Below are 27998 nucleotides of genomic sequence, written 5' to 3'. Positions count from 1 at the left end.
ACAAAAGACTCTGGATAGCCAAAGTAATCTTGAGAAACAAGAATAAAGATGGAGGCCTCACACAATCCGATTTCAACTATATAACAAAGCTATAGTAATCAAAACAGTATGGTAGTGGCATAAAAAACAGATCAGTGGAACAGAATAGAGGGTCCAAAAATAAACCCATGCATGAATAAATACAGTCAATTAATTTTTGGAAAAGGAACAAAGACTATACAACGGGGAAAGGATAGTCTCTTCAACTAGTGGTGCTGGGAAAACTGAATAGCCACATGCAGAAGAATGAAACTGGATCACTATCTTACACCTACACAAAAATCAACTCAAAATGGATTAAAGACTTGATCGTAAGACCCAAAACCGTAAAACTCTTAAACATGATTTTTTGGACCTGATTCTAAAAGCAAAGGCGAAAAATGCAAAAATAAAGAAATGGGACCACATCAAACTAAAAAGCTTCTGCACAGTGGAGGAAACCATCAATAAAATTAAAAGGCAACCTATGAAATGGCAGAAAATATTTGCAAAGCAGATAGCTGATAAGGTTAACATCCAAGATATACAAGGAATTCATACAACTCAATAGCAAAAAAAACCCCCAAAAACCTTATTTTTAAATGGGCAGAGGATATGAACAGAGATTTCTGCAAACAAGACATTCAAATGGCCAACAGGTACAGGAAAAAGTGCTCAACATCACTAATGCTGAACTGTACACTTAAAAATATCTACATGTCAATTATATCTCAATAAAGATAGTGGAAAATGATTAAAATGGTAATTTTTTTTTTTTTTTTTGCGGTACGCGGGCCTCTCACTGTTGCAGCCTCTCCCGTTGCGGAGCACAGGCTCCGGACGCGCAGGCTCAGCAGCCATGGCTCACGGGCCCAGCCGCTCTGTGGCATGTGGGATCTTCCCGGACCGGGGCACGAACCCGTGTCCCCTGCATCGGCAGGCGACTCTCAACCACTGCGCCACCAGGGAAGCCCGGTAAATTTTACATTATGTATGTTTCACCGCAGTAAAACAGAATATAAATTTAAATTGCCATATTTAAAAGATACTACTTTTCAAACTGAGAGAGCCTCATAAAGGCTGACAAATAGATTAGGGGTCAGACATCATAGTAAAATTGCATAATTCTGGAAACAAAAAAAAGACCCTGCAAAACTCCAGCGATACAAAACAGGTCACATACAGGGCTTCAGACTTGACAACAGTGCAGGAAGAAAGCAACAGGAAAATGCCTTTAAAATTCAAAAAAAACTCTTTTCAACCTAGAATTTTGTACTCCAACTATCCATTTAAGTAAATGGGTAGGAAAAAAAAAACATTTTCGTTGAAAGTACAAAAGAAGATGTATTTCCTATCATGCAGTCTCTCAGTCCACCAAAACAATGAAGTAAACCAAGAAAGAGAATGTGACATGCTATCAAGGAAACTAAAGACCCAAGACGAGAAAGTGAATTTCAGAATAATGATAAAGGCAGATTCCAAGAGCGGAGGAATAGGGCAGGTCTAAGAGCAACCACTCCAGAATGGAGCAGTTAAGAAGGCTCCACAAGAGATTTTTTAAAAATATAAAATTGGTAGAAGACCTAATATGTCATATTTTGCAATGAGATCTAAACAACTAAAGTTCGGGGTGGAATTAGCCATAAGTATACAGAAAATTAAATGGAAAACAAAGCATTCACTAAGACAATGTGTGTAACACATGCTGAACTGACCAAAGTTTCAATGTAATTATACTGAAGACATTGGGCAATGGAAGTGAGAAGTATGTATGTATGGAGTGAAGGAGAGGAGGTAAAAAAACCTAAATCCTCACTGCAATTATTATGAAATCAATAATTAATTCTAAAAATTTAAAGAAAAAAGGGCTTTTCTAAGACTGTAACTTAGAAATAGGCAGATTAACACCCATTCCCCCAAGAAAACAATGATTTTAAAGTGGTTATCTCTAGGGAATAGGGGGAAAAAAGGAAAGCATACAAAAGACTTTTTTCTGTTCCCTTTGTCTTAATAAACTCACTAAATCCTGTGCATGTAAAACTTCGATGAAAGTAAAAATCACATAGTAAAAAAAAAAAATTAAAAAGCATTGGTGCTAGAGTCTGAAAGCTTGGTTGGGTTCAAATTTTAGTTCAGCCACTTTTTCATTTGTATGACCTAAGAGAGATAACTCCAGACTCCCTTTGTTTCCCTTCTCTAAAATGGAGGTAACAGTATCTACTTCACAGAACTGCTGTGAGGATTACATTAGTGTAAGCAGACTGCTTAGCAAAGTGGCTGACACCTAGTAAGTACTCAATCAATGGCTGTTTGTCCTCAAGAAACTCAGGATGTGGAGAACATCTGAGTAATACTGCAGAAATATGCAGAGTTTTCCAGACAGCTTTCCAGGTGTAAAAATGGATTGGGACAGTGAGAAAGACCTCTTTTAGGGCATAAGATGGTTGGGCTTATCTTATATACTCTCACATAACAGATATATAACAAATTGAGGCAATCTCTCCAGCCTAAGAGCACTTCTAGAGCCTCTTTAATTATTCCCTTCTATTAGAGAAAGGAGAAAATTTACCCAATATTCCTTCTTCACCCATTCACAAAATTACTTCCTTTTAAAAAGTAAACATAATACTTTAGCTAATGTAAGAATTTAGAACAGGAAAAAAACCCTACACTTCACCCAGCTTTGTCAAACCTTAGCTAGTCATATTTTTAATAGTTCTAAACTAGAAGATATTTAAATATATTGCACTTACTGCAAAAGTTCTTTGACTCTACCAGTACCTCCAATCCATTGATGCTACCACCTTTTTACTGTCCCTCACCACCTTCATTATCAAGATTAAATTATAATTAATCATTAACCATTAGTCATCCCCTTGCATACAGCTGCCCTCTCCGGCTTCACTGTACTCACAAAGTCTACTTTACTAGTAGGTTAGAATGCAATCCCCACCAAATCTGTGCCTATACAGCAGCACACATGGGCACAAACACAAAATTAAAGAAAAATGCATCACCATGCTGGCTTGTTTCAAGTACACTACCAGATTAATATTTTATTTCCCTAGTTTATCCACTTCCAGACTATTCTAGGTAACTATTTCATATCTTCTCTCTCCTCAAACCCCCAGAGTTCTCCCTCACTCTCACAATTAATGACCTTGAATTTCCAGACTCCCACCACATTTATCCACCTACTAGTAGGCTCATGCACACCCCGAATTCCCACCTGTTATAAACTACCCATGTTCTCATCTACTTACATGCCAGATTCTCCATTTGCACACCTACTCAAGAGCATCACTTGTGTAATTCTCCCCTTGCTTCTATCAACCATATCAACTTTTTAAATCTCTAATGGATCATTTCCACTACCTTACAAATATATCTATACTTCTCCCATCCGAAAATTTTGTTCTTCCCTCCACTTACCCTCCTAGCTCCCCCATCATTTATTTGCTCTCCTTTGAAGGAAAACTCCTTGAAATAGTTGTCTCCCTCCCATTATCCCTCAAACCCACTCCAAACAAGCTTTCACTCCCACCACTAAAATTAATCTGCTCTTACCAAGGTCATCAATTACCTCCGTATTGCTAAATCCAATGATCATTTCTCACACCTCATCTTAACAGCATATAAAGAGTACTTCACACAGTTGATCCTTTTTCCTTAATTACTTTCTGATACTGTCTTTTAACTTGCTGATCTTTCCTACTCATTGTCCTTTTCTGGTTTCACAAAATGCTCCATGCTGGAGTAATCCAAAGCTCAACCAATCAATTCTCTGTCTACACCTGGTGATACTGTCAAGTCTGGAGGTTTTAAATACTATTTGCCCATGAAATCTCCTGATCTCCACATTCGCCCATTCAACCACCTGCTCCACATCAAAATAGCATTCAGCATGTCCAACAGTGAACTGCTGGTCTTTCCCACAAATTGCTCCTCACACACCTTTTCCCATTTCAGGTGTGAAGAAATTCCATCCTTCTAGCTGCTATGGCAAACCAGAGTCATTCCTGACTCCATTTTTTCTCTCACACACCACACCCTATCTTCAGGAAATCCTGCCAGCTGCACCTTCAAAATGTATTAAAAATGTTGACTAATTCTCACCACCTCCTACCACTTAATCCATCTCTTCAAAAACATTATTATCTTCAATAACTGCTGCTTCTAGTTTACTTTACCTAAAGTCTATTATCAGCACGGCCATTCATACAACTCTCTTAACACTTAAGTCTGACAATGTCACTTCTCAACTCAAAACCCCACACTGGCTGCTGATTTCACTCAGAGTAGAGTCTAAAAAGTCCTTACCATGGTCCACATTGCCTACATGATTTGACCCTAATCTCCTTTAACCTCTCTGATTTCCTCTCCTTGGTCAGTATACTCCAGCCACAGTGGCCACCTTTGTTAGTCTGCAAAAAGGTGAGACACACTCCTTCTTAAGGGCCTTTACACTGGAAGTCCTCTGCCTGGAATGCTCTTCTACTAAATATATGCATGCCCCACTTCTTGTCTCGCTCAACTGTCACCTTCAAAATGAGGCTTACTCTGACCACCTTGTTTAAAAGTACAACTACCTCTTCGGGCTTCCCTGGTGGCGCAGTGGTTGAGAGTCCGCCTGCCAATGCAGGGGACACGGGTTCGTGCCCCGGTCCGGGAAGATCCCACATGCCGCGGAGCGGCTGGGCCCATGAGCCATGGCCGCTGAGCCTGCGCGTCCGGAGCCTGTGCTCCGCAACGGGAGAGGCCACAACAGTGAGAGGCCTGTGTACAGCAAAAAAAAAAAAAAAAAAAAAGAAACTTTCTAATAAAACCATTTAAACTGGAAATTAAAAAGCAAAGTTGATCCAATTACATTTGTAAAGGGCTATTGGCATTTCTTTTTCACATATGCCTGAAAAATCTGATTTTAATTCCTCAGAACACAAAGGTTTGCTCAAGTATGCCATAGTTTTTCCTGATGACTTTTTGTAAAGCTACTATTAAATTCTCCTTCTTTTTTATTTTACTGAAGTATATAAATATTAAGCATATTTGGGGGCACAGAAATGGGAGTGACTTTCACTTCTTTTATGAAATACTGCACTGTTCAAATTGTTTTAAACAAGGTACCCTATCCTGATCTTATAATTAAAAAAAAAAAAAAATTTAAAATACTCGGCCACATTTCTCAACACTATGCCTCACACCAATACCAAATTCAATAATTTTAAAAATTACCACATTTAGAAAACTTCATTCCATTAATGCGATTCTATAACTTGAAGTTTTTGTACAGTTCAACTACAAATGTTTCAAAAAGCAACACCTTCAAACAATCACAAACAAGAATATGATTTTATCCACAAATCCTCATACCAACAACTTTTAAAGACTACCAACTAAATATAAAAGGAATATACTTTAAAAATGTTTAAAACCTTTTCTTACTTGAAACATACCAACACTTAAATCAATCTACTTACACTGTAAACTCAGAAGCCTTTCTTTTAAAATAATTCTTCCAAACTGTCTGTACTACCCATCCAAAACACTTAAATATGCACTTTTCCTAAACCTTCAAAGAACTAACAACACTGTATTAATCAAATCTAAATCTGGAGAAACTGTAAGACTCTCCATTATTTTAAGAAAACTAGGACACTATTGACGTTTGAAAGACATTCAGTTTCAAAGACATAAAAATGTGGAAAAAAAACACGCTGATGAGGAATATTTACAAAAAATTAATTTTAAACCGTCTTTCTGGGTAGCAAAGAGATTCTAGGATTAAACTGTTAATAAAATTTGTAATTATGTCAAAATTTTGAGGTATATCTGGAATTTATATACATAGCATAAAAAAATTCAAAAAGCAAAATCTTAAAGCAATTTCAATTTTATTCCCATCTAATCTACCCAAGCTCTACTGCACTTCACACATTATTAAGCTAGTATTACTTGACACTAAAGCTTTCACCTCCCCACCCAAAACTTAAAAATAGAAATGTATATCAAAAATGATAATTACTGATATCAGATTACTCTTACAGCATATGCTGACTTAAAGAGCAACTGAAAAAAGTTACTCTCTTGAGGAACTACACATTTAAGTTTCCCCAGTCCTAATTTTAAAGATAAACTTAACACATAGTTGATACTGGCAAATACTGATAAAAGCAGTGAGCAAAATATTAAATGAAATATAACACTTTTAAAATAATAAACACTGTAACGGACTGTGGTTTGTGTGCTCACCAGTGCATCCCAAGGTACCTAGCACCATACCCAGTATAGAATATATGCTCAATAATCATTTGTTGCCATCTCAAAAAAGATTTGAAGGAATTTAAGCAAACTTGATACACAGAAATTACACAAAAACTAACTTGAAGAACAGTATATAACAAGGCCAGAAAACTTCACACCAGCATTTTTTACATAAAATGTCACATAATATGCATTTACTATCACACACTATGCATTCAATAAATCCCAGCCCCTTTTCCTTCCACTTTCTAACAGTGTACACCTAAAATGTTTACTTCATAAAACTCAATTAACATCAAAACTTTTAAGAATACATCTGCATAAAACAATCCATATCTGAATGTAATCAGTAAAAATAAAAAGACATACAAATCACTGACGAATGTTACGGACTGTGTTTGTATCCACCCAAATTTCTTATGTTGAAGGCCCTAACCCAGTGTGATAGCATTTGAGGATAAGGCCTTTGGGAGACAATTAGGTATGAGTGAGGTCCTGAGAGTAACACCCTCCTAATGGGACTACTACTTTCAGTAGAAAAAATGGGGGGTTTGGAAGGCAGGCAGGAGAGCAGTCCCTCAGGCCCCATCCCCTCCATGTTTGGCCACAAAAAGAAGGTGACCTTGGGCAAGCCGGGAAGAGTTCTCACCAGAATCCAACCATGCCAGCACTGTGAGCTCAGACTTCCAGCCTCCATAACTGTAAGAAGATAATTTCTGTTGTTTGAGCCACCCAGTCTACGGTATTTTCCGACAGTAGCCCAAGCTAAGACAGCAAGTCTACTACTTTGAAGGAACAGTGACATATGATACAGAAGCATATAATGATCAAAAAACAAATTATGGCCTCTAAGGGCCTAGCCTGGTAGAAGAAATAATACTTATATTAAAGTACCCATACAGGGACTTCCCTGGTGGCGCAGCAGTTACGAATCCGCCTGCGGGGGCTTCCCTGGTGGCGCAGTGGTTGAGAGTCCGCCTGCCGATGCAGGGGACACGGGTTCGTGCCTCGGTCCGGGAAGATCCCACATGCCGCGGAGCGGCTGGGCCCGTGAGCCATGGCCGCTGAGCCTGCGCGTCCGGAGCCTGTGCTCCGCGGCGGGAGGGGCCACAGCAGTGAGAGGCCCGCGTACCGCAAAAAAAAAAAAAAAAAGAATCCGCCTGCCAATGCAGGGGACACGAGTTCAATCCCCGGTCCGGGCAGATCCCACATACACAGGGCAACTAATCCCGTGCGCCACAACTACTGAGTCTGCGCTCTAGAGCTAGCGACCCACAACTATGGAGCCCGCATGCTGCAACTACTGAAGCCCATGTGCCTAGAGCCCGTGCTCCGCAACAAGAGAAGCCACCACAATGAGAAGCCCATGCACCGCAACGAAGAGTAGCCCCCACTTGCCGCAACTAAAGCCCACGCACAGCAACGAAGACCCAACGTGGCCAAAAATAAATAAATAAATAAATTTACTTTTAAAAAAAGCCAATTGATGAAACCATTAAAAAAAAGGTACCCATACAGAGTAGAAAATGGTAAAATGCAGACTTTAGAAAGGCAAGATTACTATCTTGTTTTAAAATCTAGGGAGGCGTAAAAACAAGCAAAACTGACAAAGGATAAATAGAATCTGGACACAGGAAAAAAAGGGAAGAGAGAAAGCAAGCAAACTCAGAATTTTCACACATACACAAAGCTCAAAATTCTGATACCAATAATATTTTCTATTTTTTTCTAAAGAAAAGAATATTTCTTTAATAGATGAAGACAAGATTCTTATTTTTCTCCCATTTAGATATTTAATCCAGCTCCTAACTTTGCGATACGTTTTGAGCGAGGCAATTTCAGCGTGCTCGAAGCCTACAGAACCACAAGTGGAAACAGACTAACAGAAAATATGATCAATGCATGTCATAAATATGGTAGTTTCTATGGAGAAAAGGAAATCCAAGAGAGCTTCTCAGGAGATCTGTATGTATTTGAATGGAGCTGTCTGAACAGTCTTAAAAGACAAGTTGAAGTTATCCCATGAGGAAGAATGTCAGAGGCAACAAACAGAAAGATGCTATTAGAGGGACTTCCCTGGTGGGGCAGTGGTTGGCAGTCCACCTGCTAATGCAGGGGACACGGGTTTGGGCCCTGGTCCGGGAGGATCCCACGTGCCGGGGAGCAGCTGAGCCCTTTCGCCACCACTACTGAAGCGCGGGAGCCTAGAGCCCCTGCTCCACAACAGGGACAGGCCACTGTGGTGAGAGGTCCGCGCACCGCAGCGAGGGGTGGCCCCCGCTCGCCTCAGCTAGAAAGGGCCCGCGTGCAGCAACGAGGACCCAATGCAGCCAAAAATAAATAAATAAATAATTTTTTAAAAAAACCAGATGCTATTAGAATTTAATACTAGCAAAACAGAGCACTGCATACTCAGTGAACTGCAGGTCACTTGGCAAAGTTACAAACAGTGGCAAAAGACAAATTGGAGAGGTAAAAAAAGCCCAGATCAAGAAACCAGTATAAAGAATAAAACAGTATTTGCCTAACTAATAGGATAAAAGTATAAGAATGAATGATACAAACTAGTAATGCTATACAAGGGAGAATTCAAAGGAAACAGGGACAATACATCCTAGTTAGAACAGTCCTAGCCTACACCTGGTGTTCTGCCCAGTTTACCATGTGTATCATATTTAATGAAGTATTATTAATAATTACATTAGGGACTTCCCTGGTGGCACAGCGGCTAAGAATCTGCCTGCCGATGCAGGGGACACGGGTTCGAGCCCTCTTCTGTGAAGATCCCACATGCCGCAGAGCACCTAAGCCCGTGTGCCACAACTACTGAGCCCACGTGCCTAGAGCCCGTGCTCCACAGCAAGAGAGGCCACCGCAATGAGAGGCCCCCGCAACACAGCTAAGAGTGGCCCCCGCTCCCTGCAACTAGAGAGGGCCCGTGTGCAGCAATGAAGACCCAATCCAGCCAAAATAAATAAATAAAATAAATTTAAAAAAAATAATAATTACATTAAAATATGCAGGTTTGGTAGACCTCTCTACTTTGTACTTCCAATTTCTCTCACCTTGTCAGACTGTTTGAAATGCATGAGTAATGAAGAAAGTCCTCACTTTAACACAGTTAAATCTGAAAAATGACAGAAATCTTTCTCACCTGTTCCAGGCTCAATTTAACCCTTCCCTTTCAAAGACAGTATGCAGGGGGTGGCTATGGCAGCTAACTCCTTTGGAGGTGGGAGAAGTGGTCAACACTGCTGCCACTAATGTCCCATTGGTGTACTGGCCAGTTGTGTAGTAGTCTGTGACTTTGTGAGATACACATAGCTGCCAGGCTATCAGTCAGCAGAGTTCATGGGTAATTACAGATTAGGTATATGCAGAGCAGTTAATTAAGACACAAAGCTAGCAATCCACCAATGAAGTGAGAAATTCAAGGTTCTCTTTCTCCCCTACACATATAAGAATGGTCCAATGAAGCTAGCTAATGGATATATTTGTGCAGTAATAAGAACTATGTGCAAATCAAAACTACAGTGAGATATCATCTCACAACGGTCAGAATGGCCATCATCAAAAAAATCTAGAAACAATAAATGCTGGAGAGGGTGTGGAGAAAAGGGAACACTCTTGCACTGTTGGTGGGAATGTAAATTGATACAGCCACTATGGAGAACAGTATGGAGGGTCCTTAAAAAAACTAAAAATAGAACTACCATGTGACCCAGCAATCCCACTACTGGGCATATACCCTGAGGAAACCATAATTCAAAAAGAGTCATGTAACCAAAATGTTCACTGCAGCTCTATTTACAGTAGCCAGGACATGGAAGCAACCTAAGTGTCCATCGACAGATGAATGGATAAAGAAGATGTGGCACATATATACAATGGAATATTACTCAGCCATAAAAAGAAACGTTATTGAGTTATTTGTAGTGAGGTGGATGGACCTAGAGTCTGTCATACAGAGTGAAGTAAGTCAGAAAGAGAAAAACAAATACCGTATGCTAACACATATGTATGGAATCTAAGAGAAAAAAAAGGTCATGAAGAACCTAGGGGCAAGATGGGAATAAAGACACAGATCTACTAGAGAATGGACTTGAGGATATGGGGAGGGGGAAGGGTAAGCTGTGACAAAGAGAGAGAGTGGCGTGGACATATATATACTACCAAACGTAAAAGAGATAGCTAGTGGGAAGCAGCCGCATAGCACAGGGAGATCAGCTCTGTGCTTTGTGACCACCTAGCGGGGTGGGATAAGGAGGGTGGGATAAGGAGGGTGGGATAGGGAGGGTGGGAGGGAGGGAGACGCAAGAGGGAAGAGATATGGGAACATATGTATAAGTGATTCACTTTGTTATAAAGCAGAAACACACCATTGTAAAGCAATTATACTCCAATAAAGATGTTAAAAAAAAAAAAAAACGAACTATGCATACTGCTGTCTGCTCCCAGGTCCTAACAGAGCTCCTAAAACCCTTGAAAATAAAGGTGCTAAGAGAATCTTCTGTTGTAATATTTAGTCTCTGGCCCCAGTTCCTGACACAGAGCTACTAAATCCCTTGGAATTTCCTGGGTGATAGAAATGTCTTTTATTCTAACGAGGCAACTCTGACTCTTGGTAGGCTCCTAGATGGGGGCTGGTCACCAGAAAGATGGAGTCATGATTAGAAGCTTGGAACTTTCAACCGCACTTCCCACTGTCATTCTTTGGAGAGGGGCTAAAAGTGGAATTAATCATCGATTATGCCCACCTGATGAAGCCTCCATAGACATCTATCAACTATGGGGATCAGAGAGGTTCTGGGTTGGTGAGCAAGAATGTATCCACCTGCCGGCAGGGTGGTGCACCCAAACTCCACAGGCATCTGTGCTCACGACCCTTCTGGACCTCCCCCTATGTATCTCTTCATCTGGCTACTCCTTCATAACCTTTAACATCCTGTGCAATATTAATAAACGAATAATCTAGATAGTAAACTTCCTGAGTTTTGCGAGCCACTCTAGCAAATTAACAGAACCTGAGGAAGGGGTCATAGAAACCTCTAATTTTTAGCCTGCTGGTCAGAAACACAGGTATAACAGCCTGGACTTCTGACTGGTGTCTGAAGGGGGTAGGTAGGTGGCAGTATTGTGGGACTAAGCCCTTAACATGTGAGATCTGATGCTAACTCCAAGTAGAAAATGGCACTACTGAATTGTCGGAGACTCAGGTGGTATCACAGAATTGCCACATATCTAACGTCAAAAGCGTTGTCAGTATGACCAGCAAGGAGAAAGAGTTCTAGACAATATCTGATTAGATAAAAGGCAAAACATTTGGAACTTTCATCTTAACTGAAAGTCAGGAAAGACAACACTTTAATTAAACTATTAAATCTTCAATAAGTAGTATTTATTTCCCAAAATCAGACTTTTCTAAGTTTGTCAAATAGAAGCCTGAAAGGTATCAATAAAACTAGAAGCCTTGGTTAAAGACCTTGATGGTCTTATAATACCCATCACTATTTTTATTTCACAGGTCACAGAACAAAACTATTAGACACTTTTTAAAGCTTAACGTATGCTTTTTCCTATGAAGCAGAATCTTTCAACCTCAGCACTGAGATTCTGGGTCTGATAACGCTTTGTTGTTGGGTGTTACCCTGTGCAATGTAGCATTCTTGGCTTCACACTATATGCCAGTTGCGTCCCCCACTTGTAACAACCAAAAACGTCTCCAGATGTTGTCACCCCTGGTTGAGAACCACTGTTAAGAATTATTGAAACAGAAAGTGAAATAAATGTTACAGAATTAAATGCAAGTTTGAAGAAAAATCCCACATCTCAAAAATCTCACACATCTTCAATTACTTTTACTTAGACACCATTAGTATTTTACGTACATTTAAATAAAAGTATGTATTTATTCAAAACTAATTTTAAGATAGTAGGAAACAATCTTAAGATACGTCCCTTTTTTGGGGTAGTATTTTCATTTCTTCTGCTTGACTAGGACTTTATGACACTTTTGAGATCTCAGCGTGTTCTCAGTATTCAGCCAACCTAAGGACAGAATGTAGTTTTGTTTTTTTTCTCTCAAACTAACTGGTTGTTTTGGCCTATTTACAAATAAATAGACCAGGACCACATATGGGGGGGGTGCGGGGGGGGGATTTACCAGGACAAAATTTCAAATACAGTCATAAAAATGAAAGACATTGCTCATACTTTGTATTTGAAGTTTCTTTAACTGATAAATATGCCTACCTGTCTTTGGAATGTGAATAAAAAGACAGATACATGCCAGAAATAACAATTCAACCCACCCATGATAACAAAGACTATCTTTTGCTATAATGTCTAGACCATCCTTTTTAAACAACTTGCTGCTTGAGACTGTCTTTTTCTTTTTAGAATGAGAATTTTTTTTAATTTTATTTTATTTTTGGCTACGTTGGGTCTTTGTTGCTGTGCGCGGGCTTCTCATTGTGGTGGCTTCTCTTGTTGCGGAGCACAGGCTCTAGGCACACGGGCTCAGTAGTTTCGGCTTGCAGGCTTACTCGCTCCGCAGCATGTGGGATCTTCCCGGACCAGGGAGCGAACCTGTGTTCCCTGCGCTGGCAGGTGAATTCTTAACCACTGTGCCACCAGTGAAGTCCTTGAGACTGTCTTAAACTCAAATTATTCCTAACACAACAAAAGTACAACTTATTTAGAAGTTAACTTTATCAAGGTACTCTATTATTTTATCAATAAAAATCTAGCAAAAAAAATTAAGGAACAAATCATAGCTTAATAAATGAGGGAGACAGAAAACTACAAATAGCAATAAACAAATGGAAAGATGCTGGCATAAAATTTAAAAAAGCAAATTAAAATGAGATACCATTTTTCATCTATCTGATTTTCAGACTTAAAAGCCTAATAATGTTCAGTACTGATACTGGACAGGTAACTTTGATACACTGTTTCTATAGGCATATGTTGAAACAAAAAGATTTCTGAAGGCCAGATAATAATGCACATAAAGTCCAACCCATAAATCCCATTCACGCATCTGTGCCAACATAATTATGCTCACTTAAGCATTGTTTTAACTGTAAACAATCTTTAAGACCATCAAAGTGGACAGTTTAAATGAATTACAATACAGACAAAATGCAACCCCAAAAATGATGTGCTTCAATAAGACATACACAAATTGCAGAAGTATGATACAATATTTTTTAAAAGAATTAACATATATACACATATATGCATAGAAAAATTCTATTAAGAATATACATGAAACAGGTTAACAACAGTCTAGTTTGATTTTTCTTTCTTCCTGTGAGCACTTTGTAATAAAAAACTTTTAAAACTAGACAGGCTTATCTAAAGGAGTATTAATTTCCATAATCTTTGTACATGAGTTTCTTCATATTATGGGCACAATAATAATTATTTAATTTATGTGATCCAATAAACTCAAAATGCAGTTATTCTCACCAAACTTCTTGTTAACCAATATGGAGATGTGAATTTTAAAAGCATATATATGATATTCTCCATATTTAAGATACTTTCAGAAACACTGAAAGTTCTACATTTATATTTACCACCTGTCCATATACTCACCTAATATCAATATTTTGGAATTTTTTAAAGTGGCCAAATCCTAGCTGTGGCATTCACTTCTGCCATATGCTAGAGCAACTAAGATAGCAAAATCAAATGCCACAGACAATATTTACAAGAAAAGTGGATGACAAGGTAACAAGGTATTATCCCCATGAACCCTCTAGTATGAACAGTTAGGACAAGATTAGAGAGGTATTAGTAGCTATACAGGAGCAAGAGAAAGACAACTTGTCTTACAACAGATTAACAGGAAAACCCAGGGTTCACCAACAGTCTTCACTGGGGAAAAAAGAAAACCAGGCCACATTCTATCCACATTTCAGATTACTCCTTGCAGAAATACTCTTAATGTGCAAAGGCCCTAGAAAAGGCAGACTAGTCTCCACTTAAAGAACCACTCTGAGAAAAAAAATACCCACAATCTCAAAAGTTACCCTGGAGTCCTCATGAATAATACCCCTAAAATAAGACCAGAATAAAACTATCTCCAGAAATATTAAATTCACTTTAGCACAAACAATTCTGAATAGAAATATTTTGTTGTTAATAAAAAAGCTACCTCACCCGCCTTCCCAGCAGTACACAACAGTGCAAAAATTACAAATACACCTGTAAGACCTCTTACATATCTCAAATTTCAAATCCTTCTATAACATGTAGTTTCTCGTTTCATCACCTGTAAATATTATCACGTATCTCCCAATACTGCAAAGGTAAGATTTGGGGGTGACAGAATAACAAATCCAAGATGCATGTATTAAAGAGGCTCACACATTCTACCTAAAATACATACATCAGTTCATCACCTATATGCTTCATATGTATACTGCAAAATTACAATTATTGAAAGGTTTCAGCATTGGGGGTCACCAGAAAATGATCAAAATCACAAATGTTAGGGTACATCAAGTCACCTACCCTACTGACCCTTTCAATAAATATCCCCTAACATAGTTTTTCTTAAACCACAAACCACCACACCCCACCTCCCCATACTTGCCACAATCCCTCCCCCAGGAAACCACCTGTGGTGTCAGTGCCTAGAAGGTCACATTATACCTTAGCACAAGGAAAGGAGGGGTGGCCAGGTATGTGGGATCTGGCTTAGGTAAGCAGCATGAAAGTCTTAGAATTTACAAAAATAACAGTGGTAATAGATTCCTACCAAATGCATAGCTTCAAATTATAAGTAGTTTCGTAAGGATTCTAAGATAGCTACAGTAAACAGGAAAGATGTGAGAAGACAAATGAACAAGTGACAAGTGGTATAAAGTACTGGTTATGGGAGAATCTGAAGTCAGAATGGCTGAGTTTAAATCCCAATTCTGTCACTCACCAGCTGCACAATCAAAATTATTTAAGTTCTGCAAGCCTCAGTATCCTTATTTTTAAAAAGGAAACACCTACTTCAAAGAGTAGTAGTGAAGATTAAATTAGGGTAGGCATATGAAACATGTGATAGTTTCTGGCACAAAAGAAATGTTCATTAAAAGTTTGCCTTTTAGGAAGAAAAAAACCTGATAACCCAAAACAGAAGTTCTTATGTGAAAATCCTAGTCCCTTAAAGATTTCTGATTCACCACTTTAAAATCAATCAAAGACTCTAACTAGGTAGGAGTACTCACAAGCACCACATACTACAAAAAATAACATTAGGAGAATAAGATTTAAAGAGTCAAAATACTCAAGAGGTTCCACCCCCTGAAGGGAGCCCAGACAAATCATAGGGAGATAGTAAAAGTACAGGTATGCACAAGTACAGGTATGCACATCTAAGTCAGACCTGGCTACAGGAAAGAAGGAAACGATAATAGCTGAAGTAAAGTTTTGGCAAGTAAAATGAACAGCTAGCTCAGTCACAAGTATAAAGAAACTTAATGAGATTAGGGAACTCTTGGACCTGAAAACAGATCACTGTTACTCGTCAGTATGTTTTCATTCTTAGGATTTCATTTCAGTAAGCTGCAAAAACTTTTAAGTATCAACACTGGTATTAAATACGTGTTATTTTTACTATGAATTTTTATTTTTTATATCACAGTATATAAACAAGGCATCTAAGATTTGTTGAATGCCTGCTATTTCACAAAAACTCTGCAACCTAAGTGTTGTTATTCATATTTTCAGCTGGGGAACAGAGGAAAAGAGGGCATAGGTGACTAACTTGTTCCATCATGGTCATTCAAGTAGGTTACAATGAAACTAGAATTTTAACCAGCACAGCCTGCTAACCTAGAGTCAAGCAGATTATAAGCAGAGAGACAGGAGATACCTTGACATACACAGCTCCAAGTGTGTCTTCACTCTACAATAAAGCTATCCCCCTCGCGCCCCTGCCAACAAAGTCAAACTGGTAAGTGGTAACAAAAAAGCTCTGCTTGAACTACCACATATATGGCACATTTTTTAAAAGCAATGGGTCACTATTACTATATTTTACATTTTTATTGAGACTTAAATTAGCTCTTATACACTTTACAGTCAATGGCGTACGTTCTCAATAATATTCAATCTATTTTGGTAGGAATGGAGTTTGGAGGGTGGTTACAAGGAGTGCCAAACCCAGGCAGCCTGATACACGAAAAGGATCGCTGTGGGTGAAACCAGAGAGAACAAAGATGAGCAACTGAACACATATGAAGGCCTAGCAAAAATGAAGATCTAAAACACATTTCTCACATTCATCAGGTATTTTAAAGGACAATGCTTTCACAGGCATATGTATTAAATAACAGTCAACGTTCTCCCCTTCAACTGTCTATACTCTGTTTTAGTAAGTGATTTAAGTTTTTTTGCTATGATACTGATTTAGGTAGACAGACACAAACATACACACACACTCACTCACTCACCCACCCACCCCAGCCCCCCAATAATAAACTCCCATATGAGAAAGGTAAAAGACCTACAGTCCACAGAACAGAGGGAAACCACTGTAAATCTGGACCATAAATTCCTCATCTTCTTACTAATAAGATGTTCTGAAGCCACATGAAGTTGGTGACAGGCTTCCAGTAATAGTCCATAAGCATTATGAACTCCAATTTATTGGCAGGCACAAAGAGGATCTCTGGATATAGATAAAAAGGCACACATGTAGGTAACACTAAGACAGACACTCTGGGAACCGCTCTGTGGCTCTCATGAGTTAGTGGTAACACTGACTGGTCTCTCTCATCCAAGCGATTCTCAATTTTTTTACTGTCTCCAAACCACTAACCTATGTAACATACTCCCAAGAGATAACATCTTCACCATCAGCAGACATTTAATGACAACCACTGTGCCTGTGCCCCACCCTTTACCACTGTTCCTGCAATACCACCCCTGGTAACTACTGCCACAACACAGACTCCCACAGGCTTCTGAAATGGAAGGAAACTTGGAAATCATCTTTTATAAGCTCCTCATTCAGTACCTGAGGGAAGTGTGGCCCACAGTAATTTAAGTGACTTACTGGAGGAGACTAAAAGAGTAGCTATGGGGAGGAGGGAGTAGTCACTATGCACTAGTCACAGCGTTAAGCACTCATAAAGTGTAAACTCAGTGAATCCCCATAACATCCCTTGAGATGGGTTTACTTTATTTCCCATATCTTACGATAAGGAAATTAAGGCACAGAGAAGTTGGCCTTGGTGACAGAGTAACTAAGTGGTAGAGCTGGGAATTCAAACCCAGGTCTGTCTTGTGCTCTCGTGACTCTCTAACCAGAGCTCTTTCCACAAGATTAAGTACCTCAGACTTGTTTCATGGGCCAAATGCACTCTATTTATGCCCAACACACAGACAATTCTAACTTTTACCCTCTCCCAAATTTTAGTATCTATAGCTACATATTTTCATTTATTCAAGTCCTCACACAAGCTGAGGCAACCTCATGGTGTAAACCCCATCTCTGAAGTGAGGAAACAAGCTCACAAATTATTTGCCCTAATTCACACAGCTAATTCTGACAAGCTAATTTCAGAATCAAGCCATGCTCCTTCCCAGAATGATGTTACCACACGCTAATTCTCATGAAATTAGAGGACCAGCCAACTACTAGTAAAAACTGGACTGAACATGGAAAATATGAACTCACCTGCACACCAAAAAGACTGACAATTTGAAGTTAATTCCAGTCAGAAAACAGAGTTGACACATCTAGCTTCCAGTGCATCACGCAGTAGATTTTGTACAGCGTATATGACACATCAGATTTACAGGTTTGATGTGATGAAACAAATGAAAACAACTACAATTTTCTTCATGTTCCTATCTTAATCACTGCAGTTACTAAAATATTTAGATACAAAAGGGCAACCATTTAACTAATATCTACTGAAAATCTACTGTGCTTCCTCTGTGTACTACTGTGATAATGGTACATGATAGGAATTTAGGTGGCACATGGGTAATTCATATTAATATTTTAGTATTCACAGATTTTAAAATGACATAGAAAAATATAACTAATGCAACAAACCACTGGTTTCAGACCTCCTTATTTCTCACAAGACTAAGAGGAAGAAATTAACATGTTGATTATACTTCTGGGGAGCGGTCAAATGAGGGCTTAATCTCTATCTGTAGTATTCTTCCATCTTAAAAAAATCTGAAGAAAAGTAAGCTGACCTCAAAAAGAACATTAAGTAAATAATTGTACAGATGCTACAAGGATGTGGTAAAAAATCCCAAAGGTAGTATGTGAAACTGACATTTTAGAAATAATGTTCAAGCGTTTGATACTATGTTAGACAAAACAAAATTCCCTCCCTAAAGAAAGCCACAGAAGAAGGATCTAACAGTCACATGGACTTAAGGAGATTTTATTTATAATAATGCAGATCTCAGTTGTTGATTACTACTACTTTTTAAGTAACTTTTATTTTCTTAGTATTTCAAAATTCCTGAACACAAAGAGTTCGAAACTGCAGGGAGGGAAAAAAAGTTGACTCAATATAAGCATTATCAACACAATAACAACTACTACTATTGAGTAAATAAATAATGTTAACACTGTTTATGAAGCAGTGTATTTCCGTGTATTATGTACTCATGCTATGAGGTACTGTTACTATTCCCTTTTATAGATGAGGAAACTAACTTAACAGGGACTGACTTAAAAAGTTCTCTTACGGACTTCCCTGGTGGCGCAGTGGTTATAACAGTCTGCCTGCCAATGCACGGGACATGGGTTCGAGCCCTGGTCCGGGAAGATCCCACAGGTCACGGAGCAACTAAGCCCGTGCGCCACAACTACTGAGCCCCCATGCCACAACTACTGAAGCCCGCGCACCTAGAGCCTGTGCTCTGCAGCAAGAGAAGCCACTGCAATGAGAAGCCTGCGCACCACAACGAAGAGTAGCCCTGCTCACCACAACTAGAGAAAGCCTGCATGCAGCAATGAAGACCCAATGCAGCCAAAAATAAATTAAAAAAAAAAAAAAGAAAAAGTTCTCCTAAATAGTGTAATTCTGAGAGGATGGCAGAGGTGCTACAATTTTTCATCTCTCCAAAACCCCTTATGTCAAACGTAACTAGACAGCAAACCCAAAACCAATAAGCAAAAACATTTACAACAAAATTCCCTGACAAAGTTATCTCACAAACCCCAAAATGTACGTTAATGAGGAAAAACTTATGGTCACATGACCTGTACCATTATCAGAATCTGTACAAGAGAAAACAGAAGTCGTAGTGAACCGGAAGGGCCTACAAATAGGAGAACCACAAAATTGCCAACAGGTGTTCACAAGAAATCATGGCAGGTCAATGTGAGAACAGTAGCTGAAACTGAGATAGGTTTTGCCCACTCACAGTAATAAGTGAAGAGAAAGGACCTCCAGTAAGGGCTGAAAGGGACAAAGTCTTGCTTCATGAGCACTTGAAAGTGACCCACCAGAGCTCCCATACAGAGGAGACCCCAAAGACAAAGAGACAACAGAGATGAAGGAAAGACAAGGTCCAAATAAAAGTATTGATAGAACAGAGCCTAGAAATTTCAGAAAGAACATTCCATATTCTAACACTTCACAAAAATAATGAGCAAACTCTGTGAAGTTAAGGACAGCTACTCTGAACCATGCCTCCTCCTCAAAGTGCAGAAAAACTATTTTCACATAAAAATGCAAAACAGAAAAATATCAAGGTCAAATCTAATATGAAATTGTTGTAAGAAAAAAGGAGAATAAGGAGCAAAATAACATCCCTCAAGACAGCAAAGGGAAGCTAGAAAGACTTGCTCGGAAACAGATCACAACCTTATACTGTTTTCAAAATGAGCTAAACATACTGAGAAAAATGATACAAGTCAGAAGTAGAGAAACTCAGAAAATGAAGCAATAGAATACAGCAAAGAATCAGAAAAGAATGACTTCAGGAAGTAAAGACTGAACTAAAAAGCACACAAGAACAAATGATCACAACACACAACGCAGTAAGAATCCTTCAAAAGAGGAAATTTTGAAAAATCAAAATGGAATTAAATTTAAAATTTCACTTTAAAAGACACTGTTAAGAGAATAAAACGACAAGCCACACAGTGGTAGCAAGTATTTGTAAACCACATTAATAAAGAATTTGTATCCATAACATATAAAGAACTCTCAAAACCCAATAACAAATCAAACAACCCCATTTTAACATGGGCAAAAATGCGAAGAATCAATTTACTAAAGGAGATATACAAACAGCAAATAAATAGATGAAAAGATGCTCAACATCATTAGTCATTAGGCAAATACAAATTAAAACCACTATACAATAGGCACCTATTAGAATATCTAATGTGAGAAAGATCGACCGTACTGTGTTGGAAAGGATATGGAGAAACTGATCTCAACTCCCATGATACTGGTGGAAAAGCAAATTGGCACAATCACTCAAGAAAACAGTTCAGTAGTTTCTAAAGTTATACATGTACCATATGATCCAACCATTCCACTCCTGGATGGATTTTTACCCAAGAAAAAAAGAATGCATACAAAGACACATACACAAACGTTCACAGTAGCTTTATTTAATAAAGAAAAAACTGGGGCTTCCAGGGTGGCACAGTGGTTAAGAATCCACCTGCCAATGCAGGGGACACAGGTTGGAGCCCTGGTCCGGGAAGATCCCACATGCTGCGGAGCAACTAAGCCCATCCGCCACAACTACTGAGCCTGCGCTCTAGAGCCCACGAGCCACAACTACTGAAGCCCGCACCTAGAGCCCATGCCCCGCAGCAAGAGAAGCCGCTGTGATGAGAAGTCTGTGCACCTCAATGAAGTCACCCCCACTCGCCGCAACTAGAGGATGCCCGTGCGCAGCAATGAAGACCCAGTGCAGCCAAAAATAAATAAATAAAATAAATTTTTAAAAAAAAACTGGAAATAACCCAAATGCCCATCAACCAGTGAATGAAGCAAGAACTGTAGGATATCCATGTAATGAATACAACTCAGAAATAAAAAGGAATGAATTGTTGATTTCTGAACAACGTGGATCAATCTCAAATTATGCGGAGTAAAAAAAGGCAGACAAAGAATATACTGTATGATTCCATTTATATAAAATTCCAGAACATGCTAACTAATCTACAGTGACAAAAAGCAGATCTTTAGTTGCCTGAGGGGAGGAGAGCACACACAGGGAGGGGAGATTACAAAGGGAAGGAGGAAACTTCTGCGAGTAATAGATATATTCTCCATCTGGAGTGTGGTGTTAGTTTCATGAGTGTAGATGTCAAAATTTACCAAACTATATATTTTTAGTAAACTAAGCTTACTGTTTTCAATAATTGAAGTTTTTTAAAATAAGCATTATTAAGTAAAGCTATTTTCTAAAAACAGAAATGAGGAAAAAAATCCAGGAATTCTTAAGAAACTCATCCATCCTAAAACATCAAAGAGATCTGAACTGCTACATTTTAGATTTTCATTCTCGTATTTACAGTCTTAGAAGTTAGACAAAGCTCAGTTTAGCCATAAATGATGACAGAAACTGCAAATTTCAGTATCAAAAGTTAAGGCATGGGCTTCCCTGGTGGCGCAGTGGTGGAGAGTCTGCCTGCCAATGCAGGGGACATGGGTTCATGCCCGGGTCCGGGAAGATCCCACATGCCGCGGAGCGGCTGGGCCCGTGAGCCATGGCCGCTGAGACTGCACATCCGGAGCCTGTGCTCCGCAAGGGGAGGCCACAACCGTGAGAGGCCCGCGTACCACAAAAAAAAAAAAAAGTTACGGCATGCCCATATTGATTTAAAAAAACAAAAAACCAACAAAGGCTAAATAAAGCTAAATGTAAAAACACCAGTTGTTTGAATCATAAATTAAAAAATATTTTCCAAACTCCACAAAGAATCTAACACCACCAATCACTTTAATACAAAAACTCTCAGTAAATGTACAAAGACCTAAAGATTTGGGGGGGTTGGAGGCGTGGACAGGGATGGGACAACTGATGACCTTTTTAAGTCCTCTCTCAGGACAAATAATTGTCCAGAAAAATCAGGTTGAATTTCCCTAGCCACTTAGTGATCCAGTCAAACAGGATATTAAAGAGCTTTCTTGTAGAAACTTTCAACTGTTTATACATTTACAGCCAAAGTATTTTTATCAAAACGGGACGGCAGGGGCTTCCCTGGTGGCGCAGTGGTTTAGTCTGCCTGCCGATGCAGGGGACGCGGGTTCGTGCCCCTGTCCGGGAAGATCCCACATGCCGCGGAGCGGCTGGGCCCGTGAGCCATGGCCGCTGAGCCTGCGCGTCCGGAGCCTGTGCTCCGCGATGGGAGAGGCCACAGCAGTGAGAGGCCCGCGTACCGCACAAAAAAAAAAAAAAAAGGGACAGCAGTCTGTACACACCTGGTAAGAGGCGTTAAGTATTTAACTCCAAATAATCTTGTTTATCAAAACTATGAAGTAAAATGCTTTTCCTCTTGATACTGTAGAGAGGTATAAGTTCGGACCAACTAGCAATCAATACAAATACAAATTATTCTGCATCAAGTTTTTAAAATCAAGATGTTCTAAGAGACTATAATTCAGAGGCAAAAATTACCTTTCTTTCCTGCAGGGTTCCATGTTTTAAAAGCACTAAATAGAAATTTAAGATTGAACACATCACAGTCACATTCCTAAGGTGACTGGTAATTTTAATAAGCACCAGGGAGTTTCAGCTCGTCTGCAAGACCATTAAAGAGGGTTTTCTTTTTTCCCCTTTCTAAAATCAGGCCAGTTATTAGAAGGCTACGCTGCAACCATAAGCAAATCTTGTGAGAAATGAACATTTGCTAATAAAGCCAAAGAAAGTATACATCATTTGCTGAAGCTTACACTCTTTTATTAGGCCTCAAAAAGAATTTTAAAACTAGACATGAAGTAGAGGAGCCAAAAGAAAGCCCACTTTTTAAAACTACCCCCCAAAAAAACCTCTCCCCTTCCTGTTCACTGCCTCCTACACAAAGGCTACAAGGCACCAAATCTGCACTGCTCTCTACAAATAAAGTTAGCCTGAGTGTGAAAACAACTCCTGCCAAACAACTACACACACAACAATGAACTGAAATGTTCCTCTGAAAACTGCTAACTTCATAGTATAAGTTTCAGATTCACAGCATTTGCAAACAAGCCTAATAAAATGCTGAGCGTAGGTTAACAAGTTAGCTATCCTAGAAAGTTTACAGGACAGTCAAGACTGTAGCATCTGGAATTTGTCAGATAATCACCCAGGGTCCTCAAGAGAATAAATATAAGTGACACTTCAAGCACCCACATATATAAATATGACAACAAAAGGTTGGATACAGGACAATAGGAGAAAATACCACCAATAAAAGAATCTGAAACAGAATCAAAGCCACAAAATTTGGGAAATAAGCCTGTTTGTTATGGCCAAAAACAGTCATAATGGAATATGCATTCTTCTTTTTCTCTGGCTCTTGTAGACTAACACATTCTAAATGCGCAAAAGCATAAAGAAAATTTTAACAAAGCTTTAAAATTCGTTACAGAGCACATATGAAGTAAATAAAGCATATACACTTAGTAAATGCTTTAAATTACCGGAGCTTGTGCAGTTTAGACAGATGGAGTATTCACTGCTTCTGAAATACACTTCTGTCCCTTTCCTGAGCAATTCTGAAGGATACACAGATCTATAACAACGATTACATGTTTTCAACTCACATTGTTTCTCCAGTCTTGGCTACATGACAAAGAAACTGATCCAGGACCGGACAAACTTCCTTTTTCCCCCTCTTCTCAAAATCTAGATAAGGGAAGAAAGAAAAGTTATTAGTATTTCTAAAAGTCCACCAACCATTTCCAATGCCTTCTAATAACAAACTTTCCTCTCAGTCCTTCCTCATGTTAAGCAGCAATTAAAAAAATTTTTTTTAATTTAAAAAAGCCTCTCAACGAAATATCCACCTCTTACTCTCCAATTTCAAATGTCACTCTTCACAGGTAAGGAGAGCCCTCCTAAAGGGGGCACTCAACTTCGCCAGAAACCAGCCCTAACGCAGCGCTTCTCAAAGTGTGGTCCGGGGGAACACCAGGACCACATTCATCTCAGAGACCGGCTAAAATACAAAAACCCCAGATCCCGACCCCACAGACTGTTTATTTACGTGAAGTTCATAAATCTGCGTTTTAAGAAAACACCAGCTCCCTCTCGTAGCCGTCCCCCAATGATCCTGGCTATCAAATCCTAATTCTCAGAACGCTGAAATCATGCTCTCCCAAGTTTGAGAACCACTGTTCTGAAGCCTGTTGCTTGGAAGGCGAGCAATTCAGAGCCGGGAAGGCGACCACCTGAGAATGAGGGCGCGTGGAAAGATGACTTCAGAAGCCCTGGAAAAGGCTCTCTGAGACACTTGAAAGTTGCTTTGCCGCCCCCTCTCCCCCCCCCAAACCTTTCACTTTTTTTCTCCCCGCCGTGGCCCGGCGTGCGGGGGCCTGATGGAGAACGAAGCCAGCCTGGGAAGGCGCTGCGGGCCCAAGACCCGTGCCCCGCGAGTGGGAGAGGGGCCGGGGCCCCCGCGAGAGCTTCCCGGCTCCCCTCCCCCAGCCCAGACGCCGGCGGCCGACACAAAGCCCAGAGCAGGGCGGGAGGGAGCTGCCCACGGGGCTCCCCGCCCCCGGGGAAGCGGGAGGGGGATGGGAGCCGGGGAAGCGCGCCCTCCCCCCCTAGCCCGGCCCGGCCCCGCGGAACCACTTGCCCCGAAGGGAGATAGGACCGCGGAGCGTGAGAAGGAAGGGAGAGGGGGCAGCTACCCCCACCTTTCAGCGCCTCCTGCAGCCTCTCGACGTCCATGGCTTCACGGAGCCCCTCGCAGCCTCCGCCTCCTACCGCGGATCTCCCGGGGACTGGAAGGCCTCCCCCCACCCCCCCGACGCCCTCCCCCTCCCTTGCACACACTCCGGCACGCAGGCGACCGGGGGGGGCACCGAAGGGAGCCGGGGGAAGCGAGCAAGAGAGCCAGACCGAGAGAGCGAGCACCTCCCCGAGCCGCTACCACCAGCCCTCCAACATGGCGCCCGGCACGTCATCGCGCGCACGCTCCCCGCCGCCGTCCTCGCGCCCGCGGCGCGCCCAGACCCGGAACCCGAGAGCGCGTGCGCGGTGAGGCGTGTGGCCCCTGGCAGTCTCCCGCAGACCCGGCAGGGGCGGTAGCTCCGCCTCTCCCCCGGGATGGCCCTAGCTACCTGCGCCGACCTGAAGACGGAGTGGTCTAGGCAGGGGGGTGGGCTGTATGTGAGTCCCTGCCATTTGCTAGCTGTGTGACCTTGAGCAATTTACTGAGCCTCTCTGAGCCTCACTTTCTCCATCTGTACGGTGAAAGCACTAGTATGGACCACCCTATAAGGTGGCTGCGAAAATCAGGTGAGTGTGTACACTTAGCGGTCCGAGTACCCATTTTAAAAGCACTCAGTATTACTAGTAATCGTAGCAAAAATACCTCCTTGCCTCAATCCAAAGCTCGTCGATGACCCACCCTTGAAGAGAAGCAAGGCACACAGCAAAGGGATGAAAAGCTTAGGCAATGGAACCAGCTGGATTTAAAGCCCAACTCAACTGTTTACTCCCTGTCTGACGTACTTAAACTCCGGTAGCCTCAGTTACCTCATCCGAAAAATGGAAGTTTGTAAAACAGCCCTGAGACTGGAGTGAAACGGCGATGATGAAGCACTGAGCGCACAGGGTGCCTGGAACTTAAGCACTCAGTTAATGTGGCTGCTGTTTTTATTATCATTATGATTTTGATTACATTACATAAGCACCCAGGAAGTTACAGAGGGCAGAGACCTCAGAAGTACTCTCCCGCCCTGACATTTTACAAATGGGATAGCTGAGGCACGGAGAGCTAGTCTGGCAGCAGAACCCAGAACATCTGGCAACTAGCTAGTGTGTGGACATTTTTATTATCCTCTCATGTCTGTGAGCTTTTCAAGAAAAAGATACTGCACTGTTCCACCTTCTCTTCTCAAAGCCTAACACAAATCTGCGAAAGGAAGGGAGGGAGAGAGGGAGGAAGGGAGGACAGAAAGCTATTTCTTGACTGGTGTTAGAAGGTGCAAATTTGGACACAGCCATCACAAGTGTTGACCCTCTTAAAAGATAGTGGCTCTGACCCTGAACCTGGGTGGCAGATGTAGGCAAACCACCCCCCCCCCCGCAAAAAAATACTTTTCTGGATTTTGCCATCAGAGAACCAGTCCCTAGTATCTTGAGACCCTTTCACCGTTCTAAGCATCCAGCTCAGTTACAAATAGCCTTGCAGGGGATGTATTAGGGTGGCATCATCACAGTGGGCCAACACTTTCAATGCCCTGGATTTAGTTTATTATGGTCCCTTCCAGTCTGAAGGAGCCTACCCTCTACACAGCAAAGCTTAGCCGCCACTCTCTCTGCCACCCAGTAGTCTGTTTAAGCAGGTGTCTTCCTGTATGGCCTGTGGAGGACAATACAGTTGCCACTAGCCACGTATGGGTATTTAAATTTAAAATTAAATAAAATTTAAAATTCAGTTCCTGAGTTTGTCAATGAAATTCAGTTCCTCAGTCACACTAGCCGCATTACATGTGTTCAATAGGCCCATGGGGCTACTGACTTTTGCACTGAGAGAAGATTCCATGAGCGCCAAAAGTTCTTCCGGAACTTTCTGTTAGAGACCGTACCATGCTAATTTCTTCCACCTTGCTCTGTCCCTTTTCATCAGCTGTTCTCCTCACTTGGAGATGCCTCAACGTCCAAAAACTGGATAAGGTCCATGGAAGGAGACAAAGTACACACAGCAGTGTCAGCCGAAGGGAATCAGGGAAAGTTTCCGTAGAGGAAGTAGAAGCGTTTAAGCTTGAGAGCTGAATTCTGAGAGGAAGGAAGCCAAGTGAAGTGGAGAGGAGACGCTCTCAAAGAGAAAAAGCAGGTGCACGGGCGCTGAAATGAGACAGAAGAGCCAGGTAGGTCCAGCCTGGCTTAAGCTGAGAGTGCAAGGGGAGGAGAAGCAAGGGATGAGGCTGAAGAAATATTTTCTTTGGTTCATTTCTTCCTTCCTCCTTGGAATTCTTCTCTAGCCAGCATGCTTCCCAATGTCTGCGATTGCTAGAGCCTCCTATTGGTACTAACTCCCTTAGAGCAAAACAGAATAAAATGTGACGTCCAGCCTCCACGAATGACCCTGAAGATCCTAGCCTTCTGGGGTTCATGCCCCAGTGTAGTCTTCTCCCAGGTGAATCAGGGAGAGCGGGTCCATGTGAACAATAGCGTGGCGGAAGGGATGGTACTTGACTTCTGAGGCTAGGTCATAAAAGGTGCTGAGGCTTCTGCTCTGGGCACTTGGATTGCTCTTTCTAGAGGAAGCCAGCTGCCATGTCACAAGAACATCAGAGCAGCCCTGTGGAAACGCCCAAATGGAAAGGATTGATGGCTTTAACGTGGGTCCTCCAGCCCCAGGAAATCCTTCCGATGACTGCAGCCCCAGCTGGCATTCTGGACTGCAACCTTATAAGGGATCCCAAGTCAGAACCACCCATATAAGCTGCACCTCAAGTCCTGACCCACAGAAACTATGAAAGATGACAAATGTTTATAATTGTTCTCAGCTTCTAAATTCTGAGGTAATTTGTTACACAGCACTAGATAAACAATGC

General features: G+C 40.9%; 1 protein-coding gene across 1 annotated transcript in view; it reads right to left on the bottom strand.

Moving 5' to 3' along the window:
- Positions 1–25284, bottom strand: part of PPP4R2 (protein phosphatase 4 regulatory subunit 2) — a 53281-nt gene extending 27997 nt beyond the window's left edge. The window contains exons 1-2 of the mRNA XM_029243053.1: positions 25128–25284; positions 24033–24114 (exon numbers count right to left, since the gene is read on the bottom strand). Of these exons, the coding sequence (XP_029098886.1) occupies positions 24033–24114; positions 25128–25161 (116 nt within the window). The 5' untranslated portion in view covers positions 25162–25284. The remainder of the gene's footprint in view (positions 1–24032; positions 24115–25127) is intronic.
- Between the last annotated feature and the right edge of the window lie 2714 nt (positions 25285–27998).

Source organism: Monodon monoceros, unplaced genomic scaffold, assembly GCF_005190385.1.
Source record: "Monodon monoceros isolate NGI ecotype Baffin Bay Population unplaced genomic scaffold, NGI_Narwhal_1 Super_Scaffold_3, whole genome shotgun sequence".
In the NCBI taxonomy this organism is placed as follows: domain Eukaryota; kingdom Metazoa; phylum Chordata; class Mammalia; order Artiodactyla; family Monodontidae; genus Monodon; species Monodon monoceros.
Note: the sequence above shows the minus strand (reverse complement) of the source record. Positions and strands in the feature narration are given on the sequence as shown.